Genomic DNA, 19,895 nt, shown 5'->3' with positions numbered 1-19,895 from the left:
CCACACAGCTCTATATATAAACCACACAGCTCTATATATAAACCACACAGCTCTATATATAAACCACACAGCTCTATATATAAACCACACAGCTCTATATATAAACCACACATCTTTATATATAAACCACACAGCTCTATATATAAACCACACAGCTCTATATATAAACCACACAGCTCTATATATAAACCACACAGCTCTATATATAAACCAGCTCTATATATAAACCACACAGCTCTATATATAAACCACACAGCTCTATATATAAACCAACTCTAGATATAAACCACACAGCTCTATATATAAACCACACATCTCTATATATAAACCACACAGCTCTATATAGAAACTACACAGCTCTACATATAAACCACACAGCTCTATATATAAACCACACAGCTCTATATATAAACCACACAGCTCTATATATAAACCACACAGCTCTATATATAAACCACACAGCTCTATATATAAACCACACAGCTCTATATTTAAACCACACAGCTCTATATATAAACCACACAGCTCTCTATATATATATAAACCACACAGCTCTATATATAAACCACACAGCTCTATATATGAACCAGCTCTATATATAAACCACACAGCTCTATATATAAACAACACAGCTCTATATATAAACCACACAGCTCTATATATGAACCAGCTCTATATATAAACCACACAGCTCTATATATAAACCACACAGCTCTATATATAAACCAGCTCTAGAGATAAACCACACAGCTCTATATATAAACCACACAGCTCTACATATAAACTACACAGCTCTATATATAAACCACACAGCTCTATATATAAACCACACAGCTCTATATATAAACCACACAGCTCTATATATAAACCACACAGCTCTATATATAAACCAGCTCTAGATATAAACCACACAGCTCTATATATAAACCACACAGCTCTATATATAAACCACACAGCTCTATATAGAAACCACACAGCTCTACATATAAACCACACAGCTCTATATATAAACCACACAGCTCTATATATAAACCACACAGCTCTATATATAAACCACACAGCTCTATATATAAACCACACAGCTCTATATTTAAACCACACAGCTCTATATATAAACCACACAGCTCTCTATATATATAAACCACACAGCTCTATATATAAACCACACAGCTCTATATATGAACCAGCTCTATATATAAACCACACAGCTCTATATATAAACAACACAGCTCTATATATAAACCACACAGCTCTATATATGAACCAGCTCTATATATAAACCACACAGCTCTATATATAAACAACACAGCTCTATATATAAACCACACAGCTCTATATATGAACCAGCTCTATATATAAACCACACAGTTCTATATATAAACCACACAGCTCTATATATAAACCAGCTCTAGATATAAACCACACAGCTCTATATATAAACCACACAGCTCTACATATAAACCACACAGCTCTATATATAAACCACACAGCTCTATATATAAACCACACAGCTCTATATATAAACCACACAGCTCTATATATAAACCACACAGCTCTATATATAAACCACACAGCTCTATATATAAACCACACAGCTCTATATATAAACCACACAGCTCTATATATAAACCAGCTCTATATATAAACCACACAGCTCTATATATAAACAACACAGCTCTATATATAAACAACACAGCTCTCTATATAAACCAGCTCTATATATAAACCACACAGCTCTATATATAAACCACACAGCTCTATATATAAACCACACAGTTCTATATATAAACCACACAGTTCTATATATAAACCAGATCTATATATAAACCACACAGCTCTATATATAAACCACACAGCTCTATATATAAACCACACAGCTCTATATATAAACCACACAGCTCTATATATAAACCACACAGCTCTATATATAAACCACACAACTCTATATATAAACCAGCTCTAGATATAAACCACACAGCTCTATATATAAACCACACAGCTCTATATATAAACCACACAGCTCTATATATAAACCACACAGCTCTACATATAAACCACACAGCTCTATATTGAAACCACACAGCTCTATATATAAACCACACAGCTCTATATATAAACCACACAGCTCTTTATATAAACCACACAGCTCTATATATAAACCACACAGCTCTATATATAAACCACACAGCTCTATATATAAACCACACAGCTCTCTCTATATATAAACCACACAGCTCTATATATAAACCACACAGCTCTATATATAAACAACACAGCTCTATATATAAACCACACAGCTCTATATATAAACCAGCTTTCTATATAAACCACACAGCTCTATATATAAACCACACAGCTCTATGTATTAACCAGCTCTAGATATAAACCACACAGCTCTATATATAAACCACACAGCTCTACATATAAACCACACAGCTCTATATATAAACCACACAGCTCTATATATAAACCACACAGCTCTATATATAAACCACACAGCTCTATATATAAACCACACAGCTCTATATATAAACCACACAGCTCTATATATAAACCACACAGCTCTATATATAAACCACACAGCTCTATATATAAACCAGCTCTATATATAAACCACACAGCTCTATATATAAACAACACAGCTCTATATATAAACAACACAGCTCTCTATATAAACCAGCTCTATATATAAACCACACAGCTCTATATATAAACCACACAGCTCTATATTTAAACCACACAGTTCTATATATAAACCACACAGTTCTATATATAAACCAGCTCTATATATAAACCACACAGCTCTATATATAAACCACACAGCTCTATATATAAACCACACAGCTCTATATATAAACCACACAGCTCTATATATAAACCACAGAGCTCTATATATAAACCACACAACTCTATATATAAACCAGCTCTATATATAAACCACACAGCTCTATATATAAACCACACAGTTCTATATATAAACCAGCTCTATATATAAACCAGTTCTATATATAAACCACACAGCTCTATATATAAACCACACAGCTTTATATATAAACCACACAGCTCTGTATATAAACCACACAGCTCTATATCTAAACCACACAGCTCTATATATGTAAACCACACAGATCTATATATAAACCAGCTCTATATATAAACCACACAGCTCCATATATAAACCACACAGCTCTATATATAAACCACACAGCTCTATATATAAACCACCCAGCTTTATATATAAACCACACAGCTCTATATATAAACCACACAGCTCTATATATAAACCACACAGCTTTATATATAAACCACACAGCTTTATATATAAACCACACAGCTCTATATATAAACCACACAGCTCTATATATAAACCACACAGCTCTATATATACACCACACAGCTCTATATATATACCACACAGCTCTATATATAAACCACACAGCTCTATATATAAACCACACAGCTTTATATATAAACCACACAGCTCTATATATAAACCACACAGCTCTATATATAAACCACACCGCTCTATATATACACCACACAGCTCTATATATAAACCACACAGCTCGATATATAAACCACACAGCTCTATATATAAACCACACAGCTTTATATATAAACCACACAGCTCTATATATAAACCACACAGCTCTATATATATAAACCACACAGCTTTATATATAAACCACACAGCTTTATATATAAACCACACATCTCTATATATAAACCACACAGCTCTATATATAAACCACACAGCTCTATATATACACCACACAGCTCTATATATAAACCACACAGCTCTATATATAAACCACACAGCTTTATATATAAACCACACAGCTCTATATATAAACCACACAGTTCTATATATAAACCAGTTCTATATATAAACCACACAGCTCTATATATATACCACACAGCTCTATATATAAACCACACAGCTCTATATATAAACCACACAGCTTTATATATAAACCACACAGCTCTATATATAAACCACACAGCTCTATATATAAACCACACAGGTCTATATATAAACCACACCGCTCTATATATAAACCACACAGCTCTATATATAAACCACACAGCTTTATATATAAACCACACAGCTTTATATATAAACCACACAGCTCTATATATAAACCACACAGCTCTATATATAAACCACACAGCTCTATATATACACCACACAGCTCTATATATATACCACACAGCTCTATATATAAACCACACAGCTCTATATATAAACCACACAGCTTTATATATAAACCACACAGCTCTATATATAAACCACACAGCTCTATATATAAACCACACCGCTCTATATATACACCACACAGCTCTATATATAAACCACACAGCTCGATATATAAACCACACAGCTCTATATATAAACCACACAGCTTTATATATAAACCACACAGCTCTATATATAAACCACACAGCTCTATATATATAAACCACACAGCTTTATATATAAACCACACAGCTTTATATATAAACCACACATCTCTATATATAAACCACACAGCTCTATATATAAACCACACAGCTCTATATATACACCACACAGCTCTATATATAAACCACACAGCTCTATATATAAACCACACAGCTTTATATATAAACCACACAGCTCTATATATAAACCACACAGTTCTATATATAAACCAGTTCTATATATAAACCACACAGCTCTATATATATACCACACAGCTCTATATATAAACCACACAGCTCTATATATAAACCACACAGCTTTATATATAAACCACACAGCTCTATATATAAACCACACAGCTCTATATATAAACCACACAGGTCTATATATAAACCACACCGCTCTATATATAAACCACACAGCTCGATATATAAACCACACAGCGATCTAACCAAAGCCTCTATGTTGAACACTTCCTCGAAGCCCCGCCCCCTTAAACACTAGCCCCACCCCCTTCATTTTTAGCCCCGCCCATCGATTCTTACTCCCCGCCCCCTTTTACCCCAAAGCCCTCTTTCCCCCAAGCCCCGCCCAATGTTTCCCATGCCACGCCCTCTATCCACAAGCCCCGCCCAATATTTCCAATGCCCCGCCCTTTACCACAAGCCCCGCCCACACCTTCCCATTCACTGCCCACTTCCGCAAAGTCGACTCAGAGTGCCTCGCACCGCGAACAGAGAACGGTGGTGGTGGTGGTTGTGGTGGTGGTTGTGGTGGTGGTTGTGGTGGTGGTAGTAGTGGTGGTGGTGGTTGTGGTGGTGGTGGTTGTGGTGGTGGTGGTTGTGGTGGTGGTGGTGGTTGTGGTGGTGGTTGTGGTGGTAGTTGTGGTGGTGGTGGTGGTTGTGGTGGTGGTAGTGGTGGTGGTGAATGTGGTGGTTGTGGTGGTGGTGAATGTGGTGGTGGTTGTGGTGGTAGTGGAGCGAGGCTCGTGGCGAGACACCACGAGGAGACATCGCTCCGTGATCCAGTTGAGTGACAACTCTCACCACTCACTCACCACTCACACTCACCACTCACACTCACCACCACTCACCACCACTTACACTCACCACCACTCACTCACCACTCACTCACTCACCACTCACTCACTCACCACTCACTCACCACTTACACTCACCACCACTCACTCACCACTCACTACTCACTCACCACTCACTCACCACTCACTACTCACTCACCACTCACCACTTACACTCACCACCACTCACCACTGACTCACCACTCACCACCACTCACCACTCACTCACCACCACTCACTACTCACCACTCACACTCCACTCACACTCACCACTCACACTCACCACTCACTCACCACTCACTCACTACTCACTCACCACTCACCACTCATTCACCACTCACCACCACTCTCACCACTCACTCACCACTCACTCACTCGCCACTCACCATTCACCACTCACCACCACTCACCACCCACTACTCACTCACCACTCACTACTACTTCTCACTCAGAGGTCAGTGAGTGGGGTCACTCACTCAGAGGTCAGTGAGTGGGGTCACTCACTCAGAGGTCAGTGAGTGGGTCACTCAGTTGTCAGTGAGTGGGGTCACTCACTCAGAGTTCAGTGAGTGGGGTCACTCACTCAGAGGTCAGTGAGTGGGGTCACTCGCTCAGAGGTCAGTGAGTGGGGTCACTCACTCAGAGGTCAGTGAGTGGGGTCACTCAGTTGTCAGTGAGTGGGGTCACTCACTCAGAGTTCAGTGAGTGGGGTCACTCGCTCAGAGGTCAGTGAGTGGAGTCACTCACTCAGAGGTCAGTGAGTGGGGTCACTCACTCAGAGGTCAGTGAGTGGGGTCACTCGCTCAGAGGTCAGTGAGTGGGGTCACTGGATGTGCTTCACATAATGTTTTTTTCAGGTTTGTTGAATTCTCGTCTCTCATCTTTTTGCTGTATTTACCTCTCGAGATTTGTTCTTGACACCTGATGAAGATCGCTTGCGTTGTGATCGAAACGTCGTGATTGCTTTTTGTTTTAATATAATTTTATTGTATTTCTATATACGTGACTTTACCGAAAAAAACAATGAGTGAGTACTGCCAATAGACTCAACACTGCACCATAGACTCAACACTGCACCATAGACTCAACACTGCACCATAGACTCAACACTGCACCATAAACTCAACACTGCACCATAGACTCAACACTACACCATAGACTCAACACTGCCCATAGACTCAACACTGCACCATAGACTCAACACTGCACCATAAACTCAACACTGCACCATAGACTCAACACTACACCATAGACTCAACACTGCACCATAGACTCAACACTGCACCATAGACTCAACACTACGCCATAGACTCAACACTGCACCATAGACTCAACACTGCACCATAGACTCAACACTGCCCATAGACTCAACACTGCACCATAGACTCAACACTGCCCCATAGACTCAACACTGCACCATAGACTCAACACTGCACCATAGACTCAGCACTGTCCATAGACTCAACACTGCACCATAGACTCAACACTGCCCATAGACTCAACACTGCACCATAGACTCAACACTGCACCATAGACTCAACACTGCACCATAGACTCAACACTGCACCATAGACTCAACACTGCACCATAGACTCAACACTGCCCATAGACTCAACACTGCACCATAGACTCAACACTGCACCATAGACTCAACACTGCACCATAGACTCAGCACTGTCCATATACTCAACACTGCACCATAGACTCAACACTGCACCATAGACTCAACACTGCCCATAGACTCAACATTGCACCATAAACTCAACACTGCCCATAGACTCAACACTGTACCATAGACTCAACACTGCACCATAGACTCAACACTACGCCATAGACTCAACACTGCCCACAGACTCAACACTGCACCATAGACTCAACACTGCACCATAGACTCAACACTGCACCATATACTCAACACTGCCCGTAGACTCAACACTGCACCATAGACTCAACACTGCACCTTAGACTCAACACTGCACCATAGACTCAACACTGCACCATAGACTCAACACTGCCCATAGACTCAACACTGCACCATAGACTCAACACTGCACCTTAAGCTCAACACTGCACCATAGACTCAACACTGCACCATAGACCCAACACTGCCCATAGACTCAACACTGCCCCATAGACTCTACACTGCACCATAGACTCAACACTGCACATAGACTCAACACTGCACCATAGACTCAACACTGCCCACAGACTCAACACTGCCCATAGACTCAGCACTGCCCATAGACTCAACACTGCACCATAGACTCAACACTGCCCATAGACTCAGCACTGCACCATAGACTCAACACTGCACCATAGACTCAACACTGCACCATAGACTCAACACTGCACCATAGACTCAACACTGCACCATAGACTCAACACTGCACCTTACACTCAACACTGCACCATAGACTCAACACTACACCATAGACTCAACACTGCACCATAGACTCAACACTGCACCATAGACTCAACACTGCACCTTAGACTCAACACTACATTTCTATGGGTCTCTATGTATCTATATTTCTATGGGTCTCTATATATCTGTATTTCTATATGTCTCTATGTATCTATATTTCGATGGGTCTCTATGTAGTTATATTTCTATGGGTCTCTATGTATCTATATTTCGATGGGTCTCTATGTATCTATATTTCTATGGGTCTCTATGTATCTATATTTCTATGGGTCTCTATGTATCTACAGTTCTATGGGTCTCTGTATCTATATTTCTATGGGTCTCTATGTATCTATATTTCTATGGGTCTCTATGTATCTATTTTTAGGGGTCTCTATGTATCTATATTTCTATGTGTCTCTCTGTGTATCTATATTTCGATGGGTCTCTATGTAGTTATATTTCTATGGGTCTCTATGTATCTATATTTCGATGGGTCTCTATGTATCTATATTTCTATGGGTCTCTATGTATCTATATTTCTATGGGTCTCTATGTATCTACAGTTCTATGGGTCTCTGTATCTATATTTCTATGGGTCTCTATGTATCTATATTTCTATGGGTCTCTATGTATCTATTTCTAGGGGTCTCTATGTATCTATATTTCTATGTGTCTCTCTGTGTATCTATATTTCGATGGGTCTCTATGTAGTTATATTTCTATGGGTCTCTATGTATCTGTATTTCTATGGGTCTCTATGTATCTATGTTTCTATGGATCTCTATGTATCTGTATTTCTATGGGTCTCTATGTATCTATATTTCTATGGGTCTCTGTGTATCTATATTTCTATGGGTGTCTATGTATCTTTATTTCTATGGGTCTCTATGTATCTATATTTCTATGGGTCTCTGTACCTATATTTCTATGGGTCTCTATGTATCTATATTTCTATGGGTCTCTGTGTATCTGTATTTCTATGGGTCTGTATGTATCTATATTTCTATGGGTCTCTATGTATCTCTATGGGTCTCTATGAGTATGTGTCTCTATGGGTCTCTATGACTAGTATGGGTCTCTATGACTAGTATGGGTCTCTATGAATATGGGTCTCTATGACTATGGGTCTCTATGAGTATGTGTTTCTATGGGTCTCTATGACTATGGGTCTCTGAGTATGTGTCTCTATGTGTCTCTATGAGTGTGCCTATATGAGTCTCTGAGTATGGGTCTCTATGGGTCTCTGAGTATGTGTCTATATGGGTCTCTGAGTATGGGTCTCTATTGGTCTCTGTGCGTCTCTATGCGTCTCTATGAGTATGGGTCTCTGTGGGTGTCTGTGAGTCTCTATGGATCTCTGTGGGTGTCTGTGAGTCTCTATGGATCTCTGTGGGTGTCTGTGAGTCTCTATGGATCTTTGTGGGTGTCTCTGAGTCTCTGTGGGTGTCTATGGGTCTCTATGAGTCTGTATGGGTGTCTATGGATCTCTATGAGTCTCTATGTATCTCTGTGGGTATCTATACGTCTCTGTGGGTGTCTATGGGTCTCTGTGGGTGTCTATGAGTCTCTGTGGGTGCCTATGAGTCTCTATGCGTCTCTATGGATCTCTATGGGTCTCTGTGGGTGTATATGAGTCTCTGTGGGTGTCTATGAGTCTCTATGAGTCTCTATAGATCTCTGTGGGTGTCTGTGAGTCTCTATGAGTCTCTGTGGATCTCTATGGATCTCAGTGAGTGTCTATGGATCTCCCTGGGTGTCTATGGATCTCTTTGGGTGTCTATGAGTCTCTATGAGTCTCTATGGATCTCTGTGGGTGTCCACGAGTCTCTGTGAATCTCTGTGGATGTCTCTTGAGTCTGGCTCGGTGGGTTGGTGGTTCTCTTTGGGTCTCGATGCGTCTCTATGAGTCTGTCTGGCTGTCTCGTCTTCACCATCACCACGAGCCGCCATCCAGCTGTGGACATAGATCCTGCGTTGCTTGCAGGCACGGGAAGGAGAAAGCCGGATTCTCTACCCCGCAGATTTGACCGCAGAGTTCAAACCGGGACCACTTTTGCGTGCGAGTGTATTGTGAGTGTGTCTGTTAATGTGTGTGAGTGTGTGTGAGTGTCTGTGTGTGTGTGAGTGTGTGTCTGTGTGTGAGTGTGAGTGTCTGTGTGTGGGTGTGTCTGTTTGCGTGTGTGAGTGTCTGTGTGTGTGTCTGTGTGTATGTGTGTGAGTGTGTGTGAGTGTGTGTCTGTGTGTGTGTGAGTGTCTGTGTGTGTGAGTGTCTGTGTGTATGTGAGTGTCTGTGTGTGTGTCTGTTTGTGCGTCTGTTTGTGTGTGTGTGTGAGTGAGTGTGTATGTGAGTGTTTGTCTGTGTGTGAGTGTCTGTGTGTGTCTGTGTCTGTTAATGTGAGTGTGTGAGTGTCTGTGTGTGAGTGTCTGTGTCTGTTAATGTGTGTGTGAGTGTCTGTGTGTGTGCACTGATGCTATATTTTCTGTCCGTCTGCTACAGCAGAGGTGTAGGGAATTCCAACAAGACCTACATCTCTGCTTTATTGACCTGGTCAAGGCCTATGATACCATCAGTAGGCCTGGGCTCTGGGTTGTTCTTCGTGCTTTTGGAGTACCTGACCCTCTGCTCACGATCATTAAGGACCTTCATGATGGTGAGCGGGCCCGGGTAAAACTACGTGGCCGGGAGTCAGAGCCATTCCCTGTACACCTTGGGGTGCGACAGGGATGTCCTCTGGCTCCCACATTATTTTACATCTATTTTGACCACGTAGTTCATGAAGCCTTCAATAGCTGTACCGGGGGAATCTCCATATGGTACAGATATAATGGGAGGCTGATCGATGCCCGGGTGCGGTCAAGGGATGGCTCCCTATTGGTCAACCACGTTATGTATGCCGATGATTTGGTAATAGCTGCTCATTCAGAGGAAGAGTTGGAGACGCTGCTGCTGAGACTGGAGCGTGCCACTAAGAGGTGGGGCCTTACCATCAGCCCCACCAAAACCAAGCACCTGCCTGGGTATTTTGTACCATCGGACACTCCACCCCCACAACTCCCAATCGGTGATGGGGCAGTTGTGGAGAGAGTGGAGAGTTTCCCATACCTGGGCAGTGCGTCGTCTGGTCGAGCACCAATTGGGTCGAGGCTCAAAAGAAAGCCGTCCCTTGGTGTGGACCAATCAGATTCAAGGACAATGCCACCATCATATTATCATAGTAATGTTTTTTTGTTTGCATTTTGACTGCAGGTATTGTGGTTAATGCAGTAAACATGAATCCTCGTTAAAAAACAAGGTTTCAGTTTTGTTGCAAGAAAAAAGGGGAAAAACCTCTTATTATGATGATTATTATTATGATTTCGGTACTGGCAAAGGAGGTCTACTGATACAGCGAAGCCGTTTGCGTTCTCTTTACAGAACTCCACCATAATGCTTCACGATGGTACTCTTGACGGTAAAACACACGTGTGCACTACAACACGCATGTTCTACGTACGGACACACACGCAGGGTTCTCATTACACGAGAACTGTCGGACGTTTTGGCGCTGAAATCCACCGCTTGGGTGAAGGCCCAGTCTGTTGTTGGGGCACCGCAGGCTGTAGTTGTTGTTGTTGGGGCACCACAGGCTGTAGTTGTTGTTGTTGTTGGGGCACCGCAGGCTGTAGTTGTTGTTGTTGTGGCAACGCAGGCTGTAGTTGTTGTTGTTGTTGGGGCACCGCAGGCTGTAGTTGTAGTTGTTGTTGTTGGGGCACCGTAGGCTGTAGTTGTTGTTGTTGTGGCAACGCAGGCTGTTGTTGTTGTTGGGGCACCGCAGGCTGTAGTAGTAGTTGTTGTTGATGTTGGGGTACCGCAGGCTGTAGTTGTTGTTGTTGTTGGGGCACCGCAGGCTGTAGTTGTTATTGTTGAGGCACTGCAGGCTGTAGTTGTTGTTGTTGGGGCACCGCAGGCTGTAGTTGTTGTTGTTGTTGGGGCACCGCAGGCTGTAGTTGTAGTTGTTGTTGTTGGGGCACCGTAGGCTGTAGTTGTTGTTGTTGTGGCAACGCAGGCTGTAGTTGTTGTTGTTGGGGCACCGTAGGCTGTAGTTGTTGTTGTTGTTGGGGCACCGCAGGCTGTAGTTGTAGTTGTTGTTGTTGGGGCACCGTAGGCTGTAGTTGTTGTTGTTGTGGCAATGCAGGCTGTAGTTGTTGTTGTTGGGGCACCGTAGGCTGTAGTTGTTGTTGTTGTGGCAACGCAGGCTGTAGTTGTTGTTGTTGTTGGGGCACCGCAGGCTGTAGTTGTTGTTGTTGGGGCACTGCAGGCTGTAGTTGGTGTTGGGGCACTGCAGGCTGTAGTTGTTGTTGTTGGGGCACTGCAGGCTGTAGTTGGTGTTGGGGCACTGCAGGCTGTAGTTGTTGTTGTTGAGGCACCGCAGGCTGTAGTTGTTGTTGTTGGGGCACTGCAGGCTCTAGTTGTTGTTGGGGCACTGCAGGCTGTAGTTGTTGTTGTTGGGGCACCGCAGGTTGTAGTTGTTGTTGTTGGGGCACCGCAGGCTGTAGTTGTTGTTGTTGTTGTTGGGGCACCGCAGGCTGTAGTTGTTGTTGTTGTTGTTGTTGGGGCACCGCAGGCTGTAGTTGTTGTTGTTGTTGGGGCACTGCAGGCTGTAGTTGTTGTTGTTGGGGCACCGCAGGCTGTAGTTGTTGTTGTTGGGGCACCGCAGGCTGTAGTTGTAGTTGTTGTTGTTGGGGCACCGTAGGCTGTAGTGGTTGTTGTTGTGGCAACGCAGGCTGTAGTTGTTGTTGTTGGGGCACTGCAGGCTGTAGTTGTTGTTGGGGCACCGCAGGCTGTAGTGGTTGTTGTTGTTGTTGGGGCACTGCAGGCTGTAGTGGTTGTTGTTGGGGCACCGCAGGCTGTAGTTGTTGTTGTTGTTGGGGCACCGCAGGCTGTAGTTGTTGTTGTTGAGGCACCGCAGGCTGTAGTTGTTGTTGTTGTTGGGGCACCGCAGGCTGTAGTTGTTGTTGTTGTTGGGGCACTGCAGGCTGTAGTTGTTGTTGTTGGGGCACCGCAGGCTGTAGTTGTTGTTTCTCTGTGGGTGTCTATGGTTCTACTATGTTGTCATAGAGACCCACAGAGATCCATAGACTCCAATAGACCCACAGAGACCCGAAGACACCCACAGAGACCCACAGACACCCACAGAGACACCCACAGAGACCCACAGACACCCACAGTGACCCACAGAGACACCCACAGAGACACCCACAGAGACACCCACAGAGACCCACAGAGACACCCACAGAGACCCACAGAGACCCACAGACACCCACAGAGACCCACAGAGACCTACAGAGACACCCACAGAGACCCACAGAGACACCCACAGAGACACCCACAGAGACCCACAGAGACACCCACAGAGACCCACAGAGACCCACAGAGACCCACAGAGACACCCACAGAGACACCCACAGAGACCCACAGAGACACCCACAGAGACCCACAGAGACACCCACAGAGACACCCACAGAGACACCCACAGAGACCCACAGAGACACCCACAGAGACCCACAGAGACACCCACAGAGCCCCACACACACCCACAGACACCCACAGAGACACCCACAGAGACCCACAGAGACACCCACAGAGACCCACAGAGACACCCACAGAGACACCCACAGAGACACCCACAGAGACACCCACAGAGCCCCACACACACCCACAGACACCCACAGAGACCCTCAGAGACCCACAGACACCCACATTGGAAGGACGTGATAAGCCATTTCGGTTCTTGATTGTGTTTTACGGTGACGTTCAAGCCGCAGTCAATTCGCTGGCACTGCCTCTCAATACCTTTCACACGACGGTCAATGATATGGTTTATAGCAGATTGTATATTAATAAATAGTATAACAGTGTAATGTTTAATATAATTTATAAGGCAATCGTAATTGTATAGTGAATATACAGCAGTGTGGTATACAGTAGAGTTTGTAGAATAATACATAGTGTAATAATACAAGTCTGATGTTATTATAGTCTAAAGTATAGGGTAGTGTATAGTAACGCGTGGTATAATTCAATGGTGGGGTTTGTCTATGGCAGTGTATAGTACGGTGTAAAGTCGTGTAATGTAGAAAAAAACAGTTTAGTTGGAGGCATATCAATATAATACATAATGTTAGAGCTTACAGTGGGCTGTGTGTATACGATATTATTCAATGTAGTTTAGATTGGAAGGTATAATATTGTAATGTATAGCAGTCTAGTTTATAACATAGTTGTAACGTAACACAGGACAGAACGGCGCATCGTGGCTGTTTCTCTCTTACCCCCCTCCTCCGTTCCGAGCATAGATGGACTCGTCCGTCTGAACAAAGCTCGCCGCTTTCCGTGGTGCTAACGTTGGAAAGAAACCGCTACTTTTTTCGACGTAGAATTGTAATGTATAACGACTTATTGTTAGTAGCTCAGCTGATTGGAGAGTATATTGAGTTCATTGATAATATTGATGTAGTTTATATTTTAGTTTTTTTTTATCAGTTTACTATATGGTATTCATTATATAGTGTAGTGTGTACCCAGTTACTTTATGTTAATAGCTCAGCTTATTGGAGAATATATTGAGGACATTGATTATATTGACGTAGTTTATACTTAGTTCTTTCACATCGGTTTATTGTATGATAGTTGGGTAGTTGCAGTTCTTCAGCGTTAATATAATAAATGCCTCTGTTGATATGTAAACTCTGACTTTAACGTAGCTACTTCCGTGACCAGTTACATGCTAATCCCTCACACTAACATCATCCTAATCTCCCAGTTACGTGCTAATTTCTCACTTTAACATCATGCTAATCTCCCAGTTACGTGCTAATTTCTCACTTTAACATCATGCTAATCTCCCAGTTACGTGCTAATTTCTCACGTTAACATCCTGCTAATCTCTTAGTACCGTTCAGTGTAATGTTTAATATAATTTCCCAGTTACATGCTAATTTCTGACTTTAACATACTGCTAATCTATCACGTTAACACAGCTAATTCAATGCTAAATCCTTCTGCTGATATGTAAACTCTTTTGTCAAGGCGCTCTGCTCCTCCCACCCAGCTTAAAAGACGCTGCCAAGCTTAGCGGTGTTCACTGGAGCGCCGTCGTCCCGACGGTTCTGTTCCTTCACCTGAGGAAGGCTACTTGTGTTGTGGCCGAAACGTCGTGAGAATTTTAATTTTTACTACGTTTTATTTTCATTATTTTATCGTTTCCCTTCTACGTGGTGACTTTACCGAAATAACTCAGAAGGTGAATCCCTGCACTCACACGAAGGCTTTGAATGGAAATGTAGCTGTAAGCTTGTTTACGAAGGACGACATGGGCATCACCAGCGATAGCCCGACGAAATTATAATCACCGCGTGTTTGTTTAGAGCAAATACTCCACCCCTTCTTGTGTTGGCTCTCAGTGTTAGTCACCGTAGCCAGGGCCTATCCACTGCTGGATGAAGATCAGCGTGGTGGTGGTGGTGGTGGTGGAGTCTCTGCACTGCCATGGCCTATCCACTGCTGGATGAAGATCAGCGTGGTGGTGGTGGTGGAGTCTCTGCACTCTGTGTGTGTTCTCCAATCCTAGTGGCTACTCTCTGGTGAAGATTCTAGGATGGTTGACAGCGGCAGAGTTACTCTGTCTCTGTGTCTCTGTCTCTCTCTGTCTCTCTCTGTGTCTCTCTGTGTCTCTCTCTGTGTCTCTGTCTCTCTGTGTCTCTGTGTCTCTGTGTGTCTCTCTGTGTCTCTCTGTGTCTCTCTGTGTCTCTCTGTGTCTCTGTCTGTCTCTCTGTGTCTCTCTGTGTCTCTCTGTGTCTCTCTCTGTCTGTTTCTCTTCCCTCTATGCAATGAGTGACCTCACTCACTGAACTGTGAGTGAGTAACCCCACTCACTGAACTGTGAGTGAGTAACCCCACTCACTGAACTGTGAGTGAGTAACCCCACTCACTGAACTGTGAGTGAGTAACCCCACTCACTGAACTGTGAGTGAGTGACCTCACTCACTGACCTCTGAGTGAGTGACCCCACTCACTGACCTCTGAGTGAGTGACCCCACTCACTGAACTGTGAGTGAGTAACCCCATTCACTGACCTCTGAGTGAGTGACCCCACTCACTGACATCTGAGCGAGTGACCCCACTCACTGACCTCTGAGCGAGTGACCCCACTCACTGACCTCTGAGCGAGTGACCCCAATCACTGACCTCTGAGTGACCCCACTCACTGACCTCTGAGTGAGTGACCCCACTCACTGACCTCTGAGCGAGTGACCCCGCTCACTGACCTCTGAGTGAGTGACCCCACTCACTGACCTCTGAGTGAGTGACCCCACTCACTGACCTCTGAGTGAGTGACCCCACTCACTGACCTCTGAGCGAGTGACCCCACTCACTGACCTCTGAGCGAGTGACCCCACTCACTGACCTCTGAGTGAGTGACCCCACTCACTGACCTCTGAGTGAGTGACCCCACTCACTGACCTCTGAGTGAGTGACCCCACTCACTGACCTCTGAGTGAGTGACCCCACTCACTGACCTCTGAGTGAGTGACCTCACTCACTGACCTCTGAGTGAGTATTGTTTTTATGTTTTGCTGATTGTTACTGTTTTTGTTGCTAGTAGTAAGGTTAGTGGTCCCCCCTCTCTCTCTCTCTCCCTCCCTCTCCCCCGTGTCTCTCTCCTCCTCCTCCTGGGAGTGGAGATGTCTGTGGTGTTATGGTGGTGGTGGTAATGGCTGATATGGGCGTGTGTGCAATGTGTGTGTGTAGTGTGTGTGTGGTGTGTGTATGTAATGTGTGTGTAGTGTGTGTGTGTAATGTGTGTGTGTAATGTTTGTGTAATGTGTGTGTAATGTTTGTGTAATGTGTGTGTGTAATGTTTGTGTAATGTGTGTGTAGTGTAGTGTGTGTAGTGTGTGTGTGTGATATGTGTGTGTGTAATGTGTGTGTGTAGTGGGTGGGTGTAGTATGTGTGTGTAATGTGTGTGTAGTGTGTGTAGTGTATGTGTGTGTGTATTGTGTGTAATGTGTGTGTGTGATGTGTGTGTAATGTGTGTGTGTAATGTTTGTGTAATGTGTGTGTAATGTTTGTGTAATGTGTGTGTGTAATGTGTGTGTAGTGTGTGTAATGTGTGTGTGTAGTGGGTGGGTGTAGTATGTGTGTGTAATGTGTGTGTAGTGTGTGTAGTGTATGTGTGTGTGTATTGTGTGTAATGTGTGTGTGTGATGTGTGTGTGTGTAATGTGTGTGTGTAATGTTTGTGTAATGTGTGTGTAATGTTTGTGTAATGTGTGTGTGTAATGTGTGTGTAGTGTGTGTAACGTGTGTGTGTGTAGTGGGTGGGTGTAGTATGTGTGTGTAATGTGTGTGGTTAGTGTGTGTAGTGTGTGATGTGTGTGTATAGTGTGTGTTTAATGTGTGTGTAGTGTGTGTGTGTGGTGTGTGTGCAGTGTGTGTAATGTGTGTGTGTTATGTGTGTGTAGTGTGTTTGTAGTGTGTGTGTGTAGTGTGTGTGTAGTGTGTGTGTGTAGTGTGTGTGTAATGTGTGTGTGTGTAATGTGTGTGTAATGTGTGTGTGTGGTGTGTGTGTAATGTGCGTGTAGTGTGTGTGCAGTGTGTGTGTAGTGTGTGTGCTGTGTGTGTGTAATGTGTGTGTAGTGTGTGTGTAGTGTGTGTGTGTAGTGTGTGTGCTGTGTGTGTGTAATGTGTGTGTAGTGTCTGTGTAGTGTGTGTGTGTAGTGTGTGTGTAATGTGTGTGTGTGTAATGTGTGTGTAATGTGTGTGTGTGGTGTGTGTGTAGTGTGTGTAATGTGTGTGTTATGTGTGTGTAGTATGTTTGTGAAGTGTGTGTGTGTAGTGTGTGTGTGTAGTGTGTGTGTAATGTCTGTGTAATGTATGTGTGGTGTGTGTGGTGTGTGTAATGTATGTGTGTGTGTGGTGTGTGTGTAATGTGTGTAATGTGTGTGTGTAATGTGTGTTTGTAGTGTGTGTGTAATGTTTGTGTAATGTCTGTGTGTAATGTGTGTGTAATGTGTGTGTAGTGTGTGTGTAATGTGTGTGTAATGTGTGTGTAGTGTGTGTGTAGTGTGTGTGTAGTGTACGTGTAGCGTGTGTATTGTGTGTGTAATGTGTGTGTGTAGTGTGTGTAGTGTGTAATGTGTGCGTATTTAATTTGTGTGTAGTGTGTGTGTGTAGTGTGTGTGTGTAATGTGTGTTTGTAGTGTGTGTGTGTAATGTGTGCGTATGTAATTTGTGTGTAGTGTGTGTGTGTAGTGTGTGTGTAATGTATGTGTGGTGTGTCTGGTGTGTGTGTAATGTATGTGTGTGTGGTGTGTGTGTGGTGTGTGTGTAATGTGTGTGTGTGTGGTGTGTGTAGTGTGTGTGTAATGTGTGTGTGTGTAATGTATGTGTGTGTGTGTGGTGTGTGGGGTGTGTAGTGTGTGTGTAATGTGTGTGTGTAGTGTGTGTGTGTAATGTGTGTGTGTAATGTGTGTGTGTGTAATGTGTGTGTGGTGTGTGTAGTGTGTGTGTAGTGTGTGTAATGTTTGTGTAATGTGTGTGTAGTGTGTGTGTGTAGGTGCAATGTGTGTTATGTGTGTGTGTAATGTGTGTGTAGTGTGTGTAGTGTGTGTGCAGTGTGTGTTATGTGTGTGTGTTATGTGTGTGTAGTGTGTGTTTAGTGTGTCTGTGTAGTGTGTGTAGTGTGTGTGTAATGTGTGTGTAATGTATGTGTGTGTGGTGTGTGTAATGTGTTTGTAGTGTGTGTGTGTAATGTTTGTGTAATGTTTGTGTAATGTGTGTGTGTAGTGTGTGTGTAATGTGTGTGTGTAGTGTGTGTGTAATGTGTGTGTGTAGTGTGTGTGTAATGTGTGTTATGTGTGTGTGTTATGTGTGTGTGTAATGTGTGTGTAGTGTGTGTGTGTAATGTGTGTGTAATGTGTGTGTGTGTAGTGTGTGTGTAATGTGTGTGTAGTGTGTGTGTGTTGTGTGTGTGCAGTGTGTGTTATGTGTGTGTTATGTGTGTGTAGTGTCTGTGTAATGTGTTTGTAGTGTGTGTGTGTAGTGTGTGTAATGTTTGTGTAATGTATGTGTAATGTGTGTGTGTAATGTGTGTGTAGTGTGTGTGTGTAATGTGTATAATGTGTGTAATGTGTGTGTGTAATGTGTGTAATGTGTGTGTAATGTGTATAGTGTGTGTAATGTGTGTGTGTGTAGTGTGTGTGTAGTGTGTGTGTAGTGTGTGTGTGTAGTGTGTGTGTAGTGTATGTGTAGTGTGTTTATAGTGTGTGTGTGGTGTGTGTGTGTAATGTGTGTTTTGTATGTGTAATATTTGTGTAACGTGTGTGTGTAGTGTGTGTAATGTATGTGTGTGTGGTGTGTGTAATCTTTGTGTAATGTGTGTGTGTAATGTTTGTGTGTAATGTGTGTGTGTAATGTGTGTGTAGTGTGTGTGTAGTGTGTGTGTGTGTGTAATGTGCGTGTGTGTAATGTGTGTGTGTAATGTGTGTTTGTAGTGTGTGTGTGTAATGTTTGTGTAATGTCTGTGTGTAATGTGTGTGTAATGTGTGTGTAGTGTGTGTAGTGTGTGTGTAGTGTGTGTGTAGTGTGCGTGTAGTGTGTGTGTAATGTGTGTGTGTAGTGTGTGTGTAATGTGTGCGTATGTAATTTGTGTGTAGTGTGTGTGTGTGTGTAGTGTGTGTGGTATGTGTGGTGTGTGTGGTGTGTGTGTGTAATGTATGTGTGTGTGTGTGGTGTGTGTGTAATGTACGTGTGTGGTGTGTGTGGTGTGTGTGTAATGTATGTGTGTGGTGTGTGTGGTATGTGCAGTGTGTGTGTAATGTGTATTCCCGCCCACTCTCAACACGTGCTACTACTACTACTGCTGCTACTGCTGCTACTGCTACTACTACTGCTGCTACTACTACTGCTGCTGCTACTGCTACTACTG

At 43.3% G+C, this 19,895-nt stretch overlaps 1 protein-coding gene and 1 long non-coding RNA gene across 2 annotated transcripts in view; one reads left to right on the top strand and one right to left on the bottom strand.

Annotated features, from left to right (window-relative positions):
* Positions 1 to 5,269: 5,269 nt before the first annotated feature.
* Positions 5,270 to 19,895, top strand: part of LOC142922666 (uncharacterized) — a 93,119-nt gene continuing 78,493 nt past the window's right edge. Inside the window, exon 1 of the long non-coding RNA XR_012940215.1 lies at positions 5,270 to 5,468. This is a non-coding gene — a long non-coding RNA (uncharacterized LOC142922666). The remainder of the gene's footprint in view (positions 5,469 to 19,895) is intronic.
* The window catches only part of LOC142922668 (uncharacterized), a 12,177-nt gene continuing 2,141 nt past the window's right edge, over positions 9,860 to 19,895 (bottom strand). The window contains exon 2 of the mRNA XM_076063501.1: positions 9,860 to 9,936. Coding sequence (XP_075919616.1) covers positions 9,860 to 9,936 — 77 coding nt within the window. The remainder of the gene's footprint in view (positions 9,937 to 19,895) is intronic.

Source organism: Petromyzon marinus, unplaced genomic scaffold (assembly GCF_048934315.1).
Source record: "Petromyzon marinus isolate PM22_M1 ecotype Great Lakes invasive population unplaced genomic scaffold, UKy_Petmar_22M1.pri1.0 PM_Scaffold_138, whole genome shotgun sequence".
Taxonomy (NCBI): Eukaryota; Metazoa; Chordata; class Hyperoartia; order Petromyzontiformes; family Petromyzontidae; genus Petromyzon; species Petromyzon marinus.
The sequence above is the reverse complement of the archived record's forward strand: the minus strand, read 5'-3'. Positions and strand labels throughout refer to the sequence as shown.